We start from the raw sequence: 12,845 nt of genomic DNA on the forward strand, positions 1-12,845 counted from the left end.
GCTGCAGGTGAAACTCCAGCTGCTCATCAACAGCCGAGTTAATCATTTATCAAAAAGATGAAAACAAACATGATACCTCCCACCTTTAAAGAAAACACGCGAAAACCTAAAGACATCCATTTTGTTTATTCAAGCAGAAATGAAAAGAACTGTTTCTTGGTAAAATTTTGCTTTTTTAATAAAATACTAAAAATCAATTTGGGTTGTTGAATTATGATTACTGTAATTTTTAATACAACAATTTAAACTGCATTAAAATTCATTGAAACTACTAAAACAAGTTTAAATACCTACTTATAGATGCAGTTTATACCCTTTTTAAACTTTCTGTATTGAGCATTTGTCTCTGTTGAGGTCTTAAATGGAACAAATAACATGTTGAATTTGTTAAATGTGTAGATCTAACAGTAGTTTTCAGGGCTTAGAGTTTGCATTTTTAATATACGTGTAAAAACAACTTACTGGGCAGTTAAACGTGAAAATACCCTCAGCCCTTATTTTTTTTAAACCATTGTCTCAGGGCGGGCCAATTTTACAAGCAGTCTTTAAATAATCCTAACCCTGTTATAATTTGTCCTAGAGGTAAAATCCAAACAGTTTCAGAAAGAAGAGAATAAAGGTTTTAAGAGTGTCACTGCTACTGCTATACAGACCAAAAACTCCACTGTGTCTAGATTTTACTATGCGCTCTACCATTCTGGGCTGAGAGAAAACTGAAATGATTCCTGAAAGATGAGAATTATTTTGTAATTTTACAGTCAAAAATCACAAGTTCAGTTGGCTTGTATGACACTCGCATGATAAAGCTCAGATATCTCCTCAGACACTTTCTGTACTGAAGGTTTATCCCTGTCGAGGTCTCAGTCACCTCTTCATTACAACAAATGACACGTGTTGAGTTGTTGAAGCACAAAGATGGAGCTCAGACCCGACACTCCCCAACTGGGCGAAACAAAAGGAATCTTTACACCACCACCCAAAAACAACAGGACGAGGGTGGAGGGCTGCGAGGAAAAGTGGTAAAAGAGCAATGAGGCTATTCATAGCCTGACTAGGCCTCTGTCAAACCCTGCACTATATCTCACACACAAACACACAAACACACACACACACACACACACATCCTGACCATTCATCTGAGGGGTGTGAGGCAGCCTTCTGTCGAACAAACACCATTCAAGAGGAAGAAGGATTTCCTTGAGCGCCGTGTAGATCTGTCCTCAAAAACTAAACAAATGGGAACTGTGGGAGTTGACTGACTGAATAACAGACCAGACCTACTGTATCACAGTGATTTATATTAAACTTTCATATTTATCTTATTATTTACAAGTAGTGGTGTAAAGTTATTGTGTTTTAACAGTTACCATCCAGGAGTATGAGGCATAGTTATGATACATTTAGCACTTATTTCAATCACATCCAGAAAAAGTCTACACTTGACCCCACCCTAAACTCTTTAAATATAATAAATATACTAAAGTTAATGAAATCGTTACCTTTATACATGTATACCTTTTACTTCATAAAACACACACATGTTGGTCAAAAGCTTCTGAAGCCCCAGAGATAACCACAAAACTTTTAGGGCTTCACATCTGTGCACCGATTCTGAAAAAGAAGGAATCACACCTACAAGGTGAGCCTGGTATCAAAGGTGAAAAACATAAAAAGGAGACATTTCATATACGATAAATTGTTCTGACCATCCAACTACACCACATGGAAAACACACTTCGAAGTTTTCGAATTAGTCAACTGACCCTGACATGTGGAAGAGACCTCTCATAATAGAGCAAAATTCATCTCAAAACACTTAAAAACATAATGTGCTCACGGGTGAGTTTCTAAAGGGCTGCTGTCGGTGGTGTATCACTTTTTTTGAACCAGTCAGACAAATGATCAATAATTCAGCTTAATTAGTGAGAGATATCAGCTAAACAGCTGAATTGAAGTAAAAGTAAGTCAAGTTTACGGGGGTCAGTTTTTGGTTTTGCAGCCTGTCTAGTAAACAGTACGCTGCATGATCGGTGTATTTGGATATCTGGACCTGCTGATATAGCTAACGTGACTCGAGACACTCTCTCTACTGAGCGACCCAAAAGTTGCTCACAGATGGAAAAAAGGCAGGAAGAGGCGCTCGATGGAGATATTCCGGCTGCTTCCTGTGATTCACCGCTCTTCCCTGGGTGAACTCAACTTCACTGATAAGAAACTAAGAGAAAAAAAAAATAAAAAATAGAAACATCCACCAGCTGGTTCAGTCTTTGATCAAAATCACACTCCTCGACAATCAGCACTTCTCATTTAAATCCATCTGGTTAAAGCTGGTGCATTTACCAGGGTAACATTTATTCATGACTGAAAAGCACTCTCTGCAAACATCCAATAACACCACAAAGTACAACTAAGAATGAAAAGAGTTATCAATATCTCTGGCTACGTGAATCATCAATCACTTATTGAAGCAGAACAATCACTTTTCTTTTTTGCTTATTTAAGACTAAACTGGCTGATTGATTAAAGTAAGTTAAATTTAATGACTTTTAATGATACTCTGAAGAAAATTGTGACAAACTGTCGAATGAACGAGATAAATTCTCAGGCAGGACACTCAAACTTCAAACACCCAATCCTAAAAGTAATTTCTAAAAGGTTACTGATGCTGCTTTGCTGTCATTCTTTATTTATTTATTCTCCCCATGAATTTCGGTTGATATGATAGATTATCGTGGTCGTAACCCAACATGTCCTCAGTATCCACAACAAGCTACTTCATGCAAGTTGATTTATCAAATCAGCTTCTTTGGAAATTGTGAGAAAAACATTGTACCTGAAACACAAAGTGCCTTGAAGTAGGGCTGCTCGATTATGGCAAAAATGATAATCACGATTATTTTCACTGAAATTGAGATCTCGATTATTTGACGATATTTATTTAACAATAACAATGTATTGAATAATGGCTTTAAAGATTGTCAAAAAATAATATAAAATAGTGTGCAAATACTGATTACAGTGGAAATGTTTGCAATATAAAAAAATAAATGAAAAATGTAAACATCTATGTTTAGTGAACTTCAAAATACTGCACAATATTTGATCCACGTCTGACTCCGCGAACCCAAAATGTTTCCACACCACTGAAGTCGTTTTACCTCTCTTTTCAACCAACGGCATTCTTTCTTCAGCAGCCGTTATCCTCTCCTCTACAAATAACTTCTGCTTAGCTTTCCGAGCTTCCCTCGGGTCCTCTTAATTGTTGTGACGCGTGTTCGAAACGCAGAGAGGTGCACTCGATTTGCCACATGTAGCAGCGCGAGAGTAAAGCACGAGGGAGGTGCTAATAATCGGCTCAGTCATTTTTAATGATCGTTGAAAGCCCAGATCGTAATCTAGATTAAAATTCGATTAATTGAGCAGCCCTACCTTGAAGTGCCAGTTTCTACTAGCAGCACAGTGGTATGAGCATCCAGTTCAACACAATTTGAAACTTCAAAGTCAGGGAAAAAAGAAAGAAAAGAAAAAAATCAGAGAACCATACTTTGAATGTCTAAGATGTTCACATTTTAGACAGATTAGATTTTTACACTGACCCTATGATGGAAAGCCAGACACAAGCAGAGCAGATTAAAGATTTCATTTTGTCCATGAAGTGCATCTCTGATAAGAATTTTACCCCCAGCCTAGACTGTCTTATGCTCTTTGTGCGGGACTACACTGATTAAAGGTTGTCGTCCCCACTAAACAAACCAGATGACATGGATGTCGCGTCCTCCTTCTCGAAAACAAAAGTTTCAGTTATCCCGTCTTACTGGATGAGACGCCGTTTATTTGGATTTGTTCCAGCTGATGAGTTTAAACAGTGAAAACCTGTCAAACTTCACTCGTGTGAGTCTGGATACACAAGAAGACGATCGTTTTCTTTTAATTTGATGATGTGTTGAAAGTCGTGACAGGCTCCTCAAAAACACTTTGGACTGGATTACATTACAGAAGCTCACTTTCAGCCATGTAATCCTGTACTTATTTCACATGCCATTTGATAAATGGCCATCCTAATAAAATACCCGTCAATCCAAAATCCATTTATTTGTGATTAAAGCCGTTTACTTATGTCACAAATCACAATCTTGCAACGTTGCAAAAACTGTGAACTTAAACTTTTAAAATTGATTAAACTGTGAGAGAACTAGACTTACCACAGCTCAGTGAGCAACCTGCCAAATTCAAAGTCTGTGGGAAACTAAACTACAGTCTGTGTTTGTCTGCTTCTGTTTCAACTTGTTCCTCAATCTGTAGCTTTGTCTCTCTGTAAAACAAATCAGGGGTGGATACAAGAAACTTAAGACACTGCGTTGCGTTTAAGCTTCGAAAGCCTCTCTGCTGCTCGCTGTGTGAGAGACTGAAGCGCCACCACAAACCTCAACAGCAACCTCCTCACTGTTCTTTGGTTTATAAGTCCAGTAAAAAGCATTTACTTGAGTCTGTTTGATTTACAGGTGCACTCATAACTGACAGGCAGGTAACCATTCAAACTGCCTGACATATTGTTAGGACAGGTATGCTGTTCTTTGACTTAGATATTAATACGATATTGGGGAAAATTATCAAAATCCTCATTTAGGTTCAAATAAAAATCTTTATTTGGTCATGAAGTAAAAATGATCAATTTCTTTCAAGTTTTTTCCAGGCATTAACCATATCATGATGTACAACACCGGATCATTCTGCACTTCTGAACCTTTATTTAGACACATGCTGTTTGCACAAACAGAAGCTCAGGTAAACACAACAAAGCTTGTGGAACAAACCTGCAGTGTCCCTTGTCTTCTGCCACATAATCCCCTAAATTTGTTTTTGATCAAGTTCATTCACTGGCCCGTTACACTTCAGCTTTAAATGCTAGTGCCTCTGTTACTAATGTAGCTCAACATCAGCAGTCCAGAACCATGATATAAATTAATCTACATATGAATTCATATCTCAGGTCACATGACTGAAGCGTCCACTCGAATAACTTGATATTCAGAAACAGTGACCTTTATTGAAAGTCAAATCATCACCAGTTTTTCTAAACAGGCACCAGTAGAGCAGGGCGATATGACCAAAAATATTTATCACGATATACATTTGAAAATTTGCGATAACGATATAACTGACGATATAATTGACACTAGACAAAATACTTTACAACTCCACAACTTTATTAGTGCAAAAAACCCCATCAATGTATTTTCACTTAAACAAGCAGCTGTTTTTTTATGTGCATTAAAGTTATATAAAAATGTAACAGTGCAAATTCCTTGCTGACAGTTTAACCAAAAGGCATTTCCAGTAGAAACTGGCCGACATATCCTCAGCATAACCATGTAGAATATCCACAAAACTTAAAAAGAGGTTATACACACACACAATACGGTAATATTATGTTGAAGCACAGTACGTATCACTCCGCGAGGCGCCTGCCTACGATAGCCGTAATGCTCCAACAATCCATCAAGCGGTGCAGCTTCGTATCTTAGCAAAGTCGTACTAAAACGTGACAGATTTTCGAGCGCCGTGTACCACATAAAATCGTTTCGAGGTCAGTAAACACAACCAGAATTCATACATAAGGCACACGGGATTATAAGGGGCACTGTCAATTTTCAGAAAAATCAAAGGATTGATTTTAAGTGTGCCGTATTTTCCAAACAACACGGTAATAACGACGGCCCGCTAGCATGCTCTACCAAAAATAGTGCTTTGTTGTGTATCTGACGGACGAAAGCTAAACCAGTTCCACACCACTGAAGTTGCAGCATTTTTACAAACCTATTCTGGTTCATCCGTTTCATTTAACGATCCACTTTCGCTCTTCTCATTCTGCGTCGCCGCCATGTGCGTATGTAAACATAGGCACTGCGCATGCGCGTTTTACCCATATTCTATCGCGATATTTCATTTTCCTATCGTTGCCCCAAATTACACCGGTATTACGGTGAACGGTATGATATAGCCCAGCCCTAGGCACCAGCACAATAAAGGTGACACTCTCAATAATCACTGGCCAACACTGGTCTGTTTGTTCCTGTACTAACTGCCAATAATTACGCTCTTTGGAAGTCATGTGACCCATTTAAAAAGACTCCCTTTAAACTGAATCCAAAAAAACAACAAAGAAGTTTCCCTGAGTCACCAAAGACATGTGGAGGTGGTGAAAGTGATCAATGTAATCTGACCAGATTGCAGATAACAGATGTTTCCAGCTGCTGCTCATGGCCCACACTTTCAAAGTCTGATTAAAATGGCTTTCACGAGTGACAGCTGTAATCTAGACGTTTTGGGGTTTTTTTTTGGTTTTGCTTTTTTAAAGAGCCGACAGGAAGCTCTTTGTTAGATAAAATTCCTCAAACTGAAACCACAGTGATGCTGATTTCTGGCAGCTTTCTGCTGATCGACATTTTTAGAGATAAAATTGTTTATTTTGGCCAAAAAGCATTGAGAGTGAGGAAGAGGAGGGTCAAAGAGTCAAAGTCCATGTTAACGATCTGATTTTACAGACTCTGCATTTCCAACCAGTCGGATTTAAAACTTGAAACTAAAAACTGTTCAAGTCAGTGAGTTTGTTACAACCAGTTTTACAGCCCAAACAGGGAAATCTTATCAGTTACATGCATCTATAAAGACGTCATTACCATTGTCAAAGAAGTTTGGCTGCTTGTAAAATAACCGGCTGGAAACTACTTTGACAATAAAACTCTCAGTAACTTTACAGAGTCCAAAACAAAAACATGGAGTGATACAAAAATTGTGTTTTTGGATTACAAACTAAATTACGGTATTTTGGGTTGTTAGTTAAACAAAAAACAAACAAACAAACAACAACAAAAAAGCTTCTGTGAAGCATGCTTGACTCCTGTCAAAAAAAAAAAACCTACACAAATGTTTACATTTTGATTTTTTTAATTAACTGGTAATTCTCCTCAATTCCAAGAAAACACCAACAGAAGTCTTCTTATATACTGAATATACTGAATTCAAGGACCAATACTGACTTAAAAAAGAGAAAAAGTGATCTAAGAAACAAACAACACTGTAAATGCATTAAATACGTTACCATGCTGTTACCTATTCCCTATGTAGTTTCCTCCAGTCTACTTGTTGTTCATTGACTTTTATTTCCCGCGCATCTCTCCATAAAGAGGTCATTGACCTCATATTTAGAGTGTGCCAACCATCTAACCAGCCCGTCGTCATGTGTAACTACACCTGTCGGGAGTAGGGAGGTATGTGGATCTGTCTGAACACGTTCAGTTAATTCCCTGAGACGTATGTTTACCAGTGAGCGACAGCTGTTTGATCAGCCTGCACAGAAACATGGGGTAGACTCTTATTGTACCCTCACTGTATTTATTGTAAGTATTTATTTATAGTTCACACATTTCTTCAGTTAGATCAGGGGAACATGGTGTTGGAGGACTGCTCACATTTACATGAGACTAAACACTGATGAGCCAAGAGCTTTGAGGCTGTACTCACAGCACTCTCGTCCTTGCAAGGTTCATCAAGTTTTACAAGATTTTAATGTTGATTTAAATAGAAGAGAAAAGCATGAAAGCAGTGGTTTGATCATAAGATGAAACAGAAGCATTTCAGATGAAATGTATGAAAACACAGCCTATAAATCTACTACCCAACATTAAATAACTAGAAATATTCCTGATGGTTTAACATGGATAAAGATAGTATCTTTAAGTCCCATTTTTTTTTCTAAATCTGCCTGACCTCCACTACGAGCTGGTGGGCCACGCTTACATTCCAACCTGGAGCAGGTGGAGAACTGCTGATGCTACGCTGAGCTCAATGCTGCAGAGGCGAGCAGCGACTATCATGAAAACTGCCGAACAAGATGGAGTTGGAGTGTGATCTCCAGAGTAGAACAAGAACTACTGCGGTCCAAGATGTTGGAGATGGCATCTGTGACCACTGACCACTCAAGCAAGAGACGCGAGACAGTGGACTGATATCAAGGACCACCGTAACAGCAATCCAAGCAGGCTCCTCGTCGGGAAACACGAGAAGGGAAGGACCCTTTAACCTGCTTAGCAACAGCTCAACTTTCAAATTAAGGGCAAGTCATCAATAAATAAATGAGACCTGATGACACAATTCTTACCCACCTTTAACCATCAGGAACATTTCTAGCTATAGAAAGTTAGGTGATAGATTTTTTTTATTTTACAGGAGGATGGACTGATTATTGGGTTGTTATTTATTTTCAGAGAATGCATATAGTATCATTTATTCACTTAGACACGAGTCTACACATGCCTTACTACAGTCACAAAGGCAATGAAATCCTTTGTCAATGAAACACTGATAAAAAGCTGGATGTGCCCCCTGGTGGCCACTGAAAGGGATCCATGTTTAAGAGACTTCCTCAATGGCTTGATTTTTTAGGGCTGGAAGCTGTCCTTTTTTCTATACAGTCTATGTAAAAAGACAGCAAAACTAAGAGCAGAGGAATAAGAAACCAGAGTGACCAAAAAAAGTGGCTTTAGTTGGAGGTCAGGTGGAGAAGTTCATTGGAAACCTGCTTGTGATTTTACTGTAAAGATGACTGAACGAACTTTCCATAAAAAGAACCTCTAGCTTGGATCGCATGAGTCGAGCAAAGATACACAACACACACCCCGACTGCCTACAGCCAGCGGCAGCAATCCACTCTGTCAATACTACAGCAGGATCAGAGCCAGCAACACATCTAATTTGTAAGCTTCTGACTCTTTGCCACTTTACCAACTCAAGTCTTTTTAACTTTGGAAAATAAAGGAAAATTATCCTGATAATCACTTTGACAATTAAATAAACAACTGCATTATTTTCTAAGAAAACAAAACCAAACACTTTGAAGCCTTTCAAATGTAAAGTCTGAGGTTTTTTCATTGTCATTCGTGATCAAACCATGGGACTGACGCTCACGTGTCTGTCATTCATTTTCACGCAGAACAAAGTCACATGGTCAGATTTGGTTTAATAGCACCTCCAGCATCACGTTGACCTTTTCACCCGGCACATGACAGGAGGCCCACCACTTTACTGCATTTAGCTCTGCACTGTCTTTACTGCTAAATGGCCAGTGTACTGGTATGTATGCATGTGAATGACTGTATATGTGCATACTGAGGCAAAGCTAGGCTGAATGGTTTTCTCTCAGTAGTGTAATAAACACATACAAACACAGGCTGAGATCCTCCACAATGACCCAGGGAGGTAAAATTACAAATCTGGACTAAAAATAAAAACATAGCACAATTTTTTTTACAGAGATTTGATATTGGTTTAAAGAGTTTGATATGAATGTCATTACACCTTGGTAAGTAAATGTCTTTTTTCACTTATGGTATGAATATCAAGAGATTCTGGCAGGAAAATTGCCTGTGCTGTTTTTTTTGTTGTTTTTTAATAAACAGTTTTTCATAGTGGGATTGAAATACAGGAAAATGCACAGTAAGGCAACAGAGGCTCACTGACTTGGCTAATTATCCCTACCCTGCTTAGTTTACCTCAGATATCAGACTATTAATACTTTAATAACTCTTAGATTATCAAACTTATCAACTTCAGAGGGGTTAAAAGGTCAAAAATAAAATTAAAATAGTTTCCCTGAACTTGTTCTTAAATTTTTCTATAATGGGTCATTTTACACGGGAATTTTCTGTTTTTTCCAGGAAAGCTGCATACTTGCCTTTAAAAACCATGGAGATAAACTGCTTTTCAATAAAGTACTTTATGCATTTATGATGAAAATTGAATAATATAATAAAATTAATTATAAAAACAAAAACAATAAAATGATAGTCATCTGCCAAGAGTCACGTCCTGGTAGGTAAAAACAGGTCTTTATTAAATCTAAGTGTCGTTTTATGGCAGATGTGCTAACTGGTCATGCCTGTTTATTGCTTAACAACACTGTTAGTGATGAATATGAATACTTGGCTCAGTGAATGTGGGAGTGTAAATCCCACAGTCAGTAAACAACACTGTAACCACCACAGAGTGTTTCCTTATCAGACAGTCTGTCAGCCAACAATGTTCAAGTCTAATTAACCTGCACTATACTTGGGATTTTAGGGGGGGTTTTTGTTTGTTTTAATCTGTGTTTAGACTGTGTTCATTTTTCAGTCAGATTCTTAAATACAACCTAAAATTATATTGCAAAACAACAATAATCAAGTTTTCAAGTATATTCTCAAGTAGAACTTCGCATTCTTACTTATTTAAATGTGCTTAAGAAATGCTTTTCACATAATAAATGTTTCTTATTGCCAATGTCTATATGACGAGTAACTAAATTAAATAAATTAAAATGTTAGACCTTCCTGCGAATCTTAGGTACCTCTAACAAAAAATGTGGAATGACTTCCTTTTTCAAGGACTTGGAACAGACTTTCCAGTAATATCTAAAAGGATTTAACGTTAACATTACCACTTAGCAACAACAGCCAATGTTTGCTAAGAAATGCAGCCCACTAAATAGTAACTTCAAACAACAACATGAACTCCACAAAAAGGAAAAACAAAAAAAACAAACAAAAAAAACAAAACCTGATTTGGCTTCACACTGGATTTTAAAACTGGCAATGTTAGTGAACAAGAAAGAGAGTAAGTTAATATCAAAAAGCCATCGTCTACAGCAAGCATTTTATTTATATAGGGTGTTTAGTTTTTTTGGTATCAAATAAAACCCCAGCCATGTAGCCATGTAGTAAAATAACAACGTGAGTGGATATGGTTGGCTTCTATATCTAATCTCAGGGGCTTACATGGTAACCATAGCCTAAATCCAAATATCCAATCATCTGTCAATTCAGGATTATTTTAGCACCATGTATCTCTCTCTTATAGTCTCTAAACATCATCAGATTTACACAGCATAGGCAAGTTATTGCTAGCTAGCCAAGTATATATTACTTTCTAACATTGTTCGCCACTGTCGGGGCTAATACTAGCTCCCTTAATAAATGAGGGTGTTATTAAGAACACCTTTGTGGCTGTACTTAGATAACTTTTAATACTACAAAATGATTATTTTTATAAATATAAACAAAATGTAACTAGGAATACATTAATATACAATCCACTATCATCTACATATTGGCAAATCTACAAACATGAGAGCCATGTATTACAAACTATTCAACCATTATTAGGTCATCTACATTATTATGTAAAATAACAAAATAACTTAAAGCAAAAATCTGGAAACATAAAGTCCGAAGTCTTTATATTAAGGGCAATCAGTCAAACAATATTGTTTGCTCTGGGTCTAAACAGAGCGAGTTGTGTGTGACATCTTCTTTTGCGCATGCGGGCCGCTTTGAGCGTTCACATTGGAGAGCGTTTGATGTCGCATTTTATGTGTAGTGTGAACAAGCAGACAAAAAAATCGGATTTGATCAAAAAATCGGAATTGAGCATTATGACCTGCAGTGTGAACGTAGCCTAAATCATACACAACACAAACAGAAGTAAAACATATAGATAAAAGGAAGAAATAGTAGAAAAACTATTATTAGATTATCGTAAAATATTCAAAAAAATTTCAGATATTTTAAGAAAAATACTATTTATCTGTTGTATGTGAATTTTGCTCTGACTAAATATATACATGCTGTGAACTCCTTGAATCTAAAAGCAAAAATTACTTCAAGACACAAGCTTCCCAATTAGCCATAAACTAGAAACGTCTTTAAAAAATATTAACTTTTAAAAAGAAAAAAATCACTTAAAGTAGTAGATTTTACGCTTTACAGTTTATGGGACCGAAACTGATCCATAAAGGTCAAGAAGAGTCGTGCATGACAAGTAGGTTAAGGACGGGAAAAGCAGAACTTTAAAGTTAACCATTAACTCTCCCCTCAAAGAACCGTTCATTCCCTCCAAAAAGCGCCCCCACTACCACTCCCACCCCCGGATGAAGTTAGGTCCCACTCTTCAGCAGCCTTACCTCTCATCCACTCCACCACTTGTTGCGGGTTCCACTTGCTCACAGCTTCCATTTTTCTCCAAAGCGCTGGGACCACCAAGGTTTAATTTAACTCCAGAACCAGCGAGACGAATCCGTTAATGGGACATGATTATGTCACAGAGAAGAACACAAGAAGTCCATTACAGGACAGAGACACACGGAGAAACAACGACCCACCGGTCCGCCGCTCACTGACGGACTGACCGCCTGCTGCTCTGTGGTGACTGGTTAGCAGCGCGTGGAGCAGGTGTCAGGTTACCATTGCTTTGACCACGCCCCGTTATTCCTTTACGTCCAATCACATGAGTGTAATCGGGGCTGTTGTTAACTGCTGTGGGGAAAGGGGGAGTGTTGTGGGGAAAGGGGGAGTGTTGTATGGAATGCCATTTGTGTCAACGTCTTGATGCATTCTCAATCATCCAGGAAAGTAAATCAAATTCCCATGACCATTGTTGATCAATGGTCATGGGAATTTGCATAATTATGATTAAGGAACTGACCTCACAGCCCATTGTTCCTTCAGTGGGCTGGTTTCAGTCATTATGCAAATGTACTGGTTATAAGGTTTTTGGAAACCTGCAGTCAGCTGAGACTGAAGAAGTCACTTGGATGAGTGACGAAACGTTTCTCCCACAAAACGCTACGTCCAGATGAACAGATTCAATTTTTGGACATTTGTGTCAACATTAAACGTTCAGAATATATATAAAAATATGTATATAGATGTGACCGTTTTTGAATACTCAAAGGTTAAACGACAGCATTTGAAAGAAACTAATTTTTTATTGTTTTATTTATTTTGTTTTTTTGTTTTCCTTTTTTGTCTAAA

The 12,845-nt window shown here is 37.7% G+C and overlaps 1 protein-coding gene across 1 annotated transcript in view; it reads right to left on the reverse strand.

Moving 5' to 3' along the window:
• The window catches only part of cnksr3 (cnksr family member 3), a 62,474-nt gene extending 50,213 nt beyond the window's left edge, over window positions 1–12,261 (reverse strand). Inside the window, exon 1 of the mRNA XM_005452411.4 lies at window positions 11,996–12,261. Coding sequence (XP_005452468.2) covers window positions 11,996–12,047 — 52 coding nt within the window. The 5' untranslated portion in view covers window positions 12,048–12,261. The remainder of the gene's footprint in view (window positions 1–11,995) is intronic.
• Between the last annotated feature and the right edge of the window lie 584 nt (window positions 12,262–12,845).

The sequence above is a fragment of the Oreochromis niloticus genome, linkage group LG15 (assembly GCF_001858045.2).
Source record: "Oreochromis niloticus isolate F11D_XX linkage group LG15, O_niloticus_UMD_NMBU, whole genome shotgun sequence".
NCBI classification, from domain to species: domain Eukaryota; kingdom Metazoa; phylum Chordata; class Actinopteri; order Cichliformes; family Cichlidae; genus Oreochromis; species Oreochromis niloticus.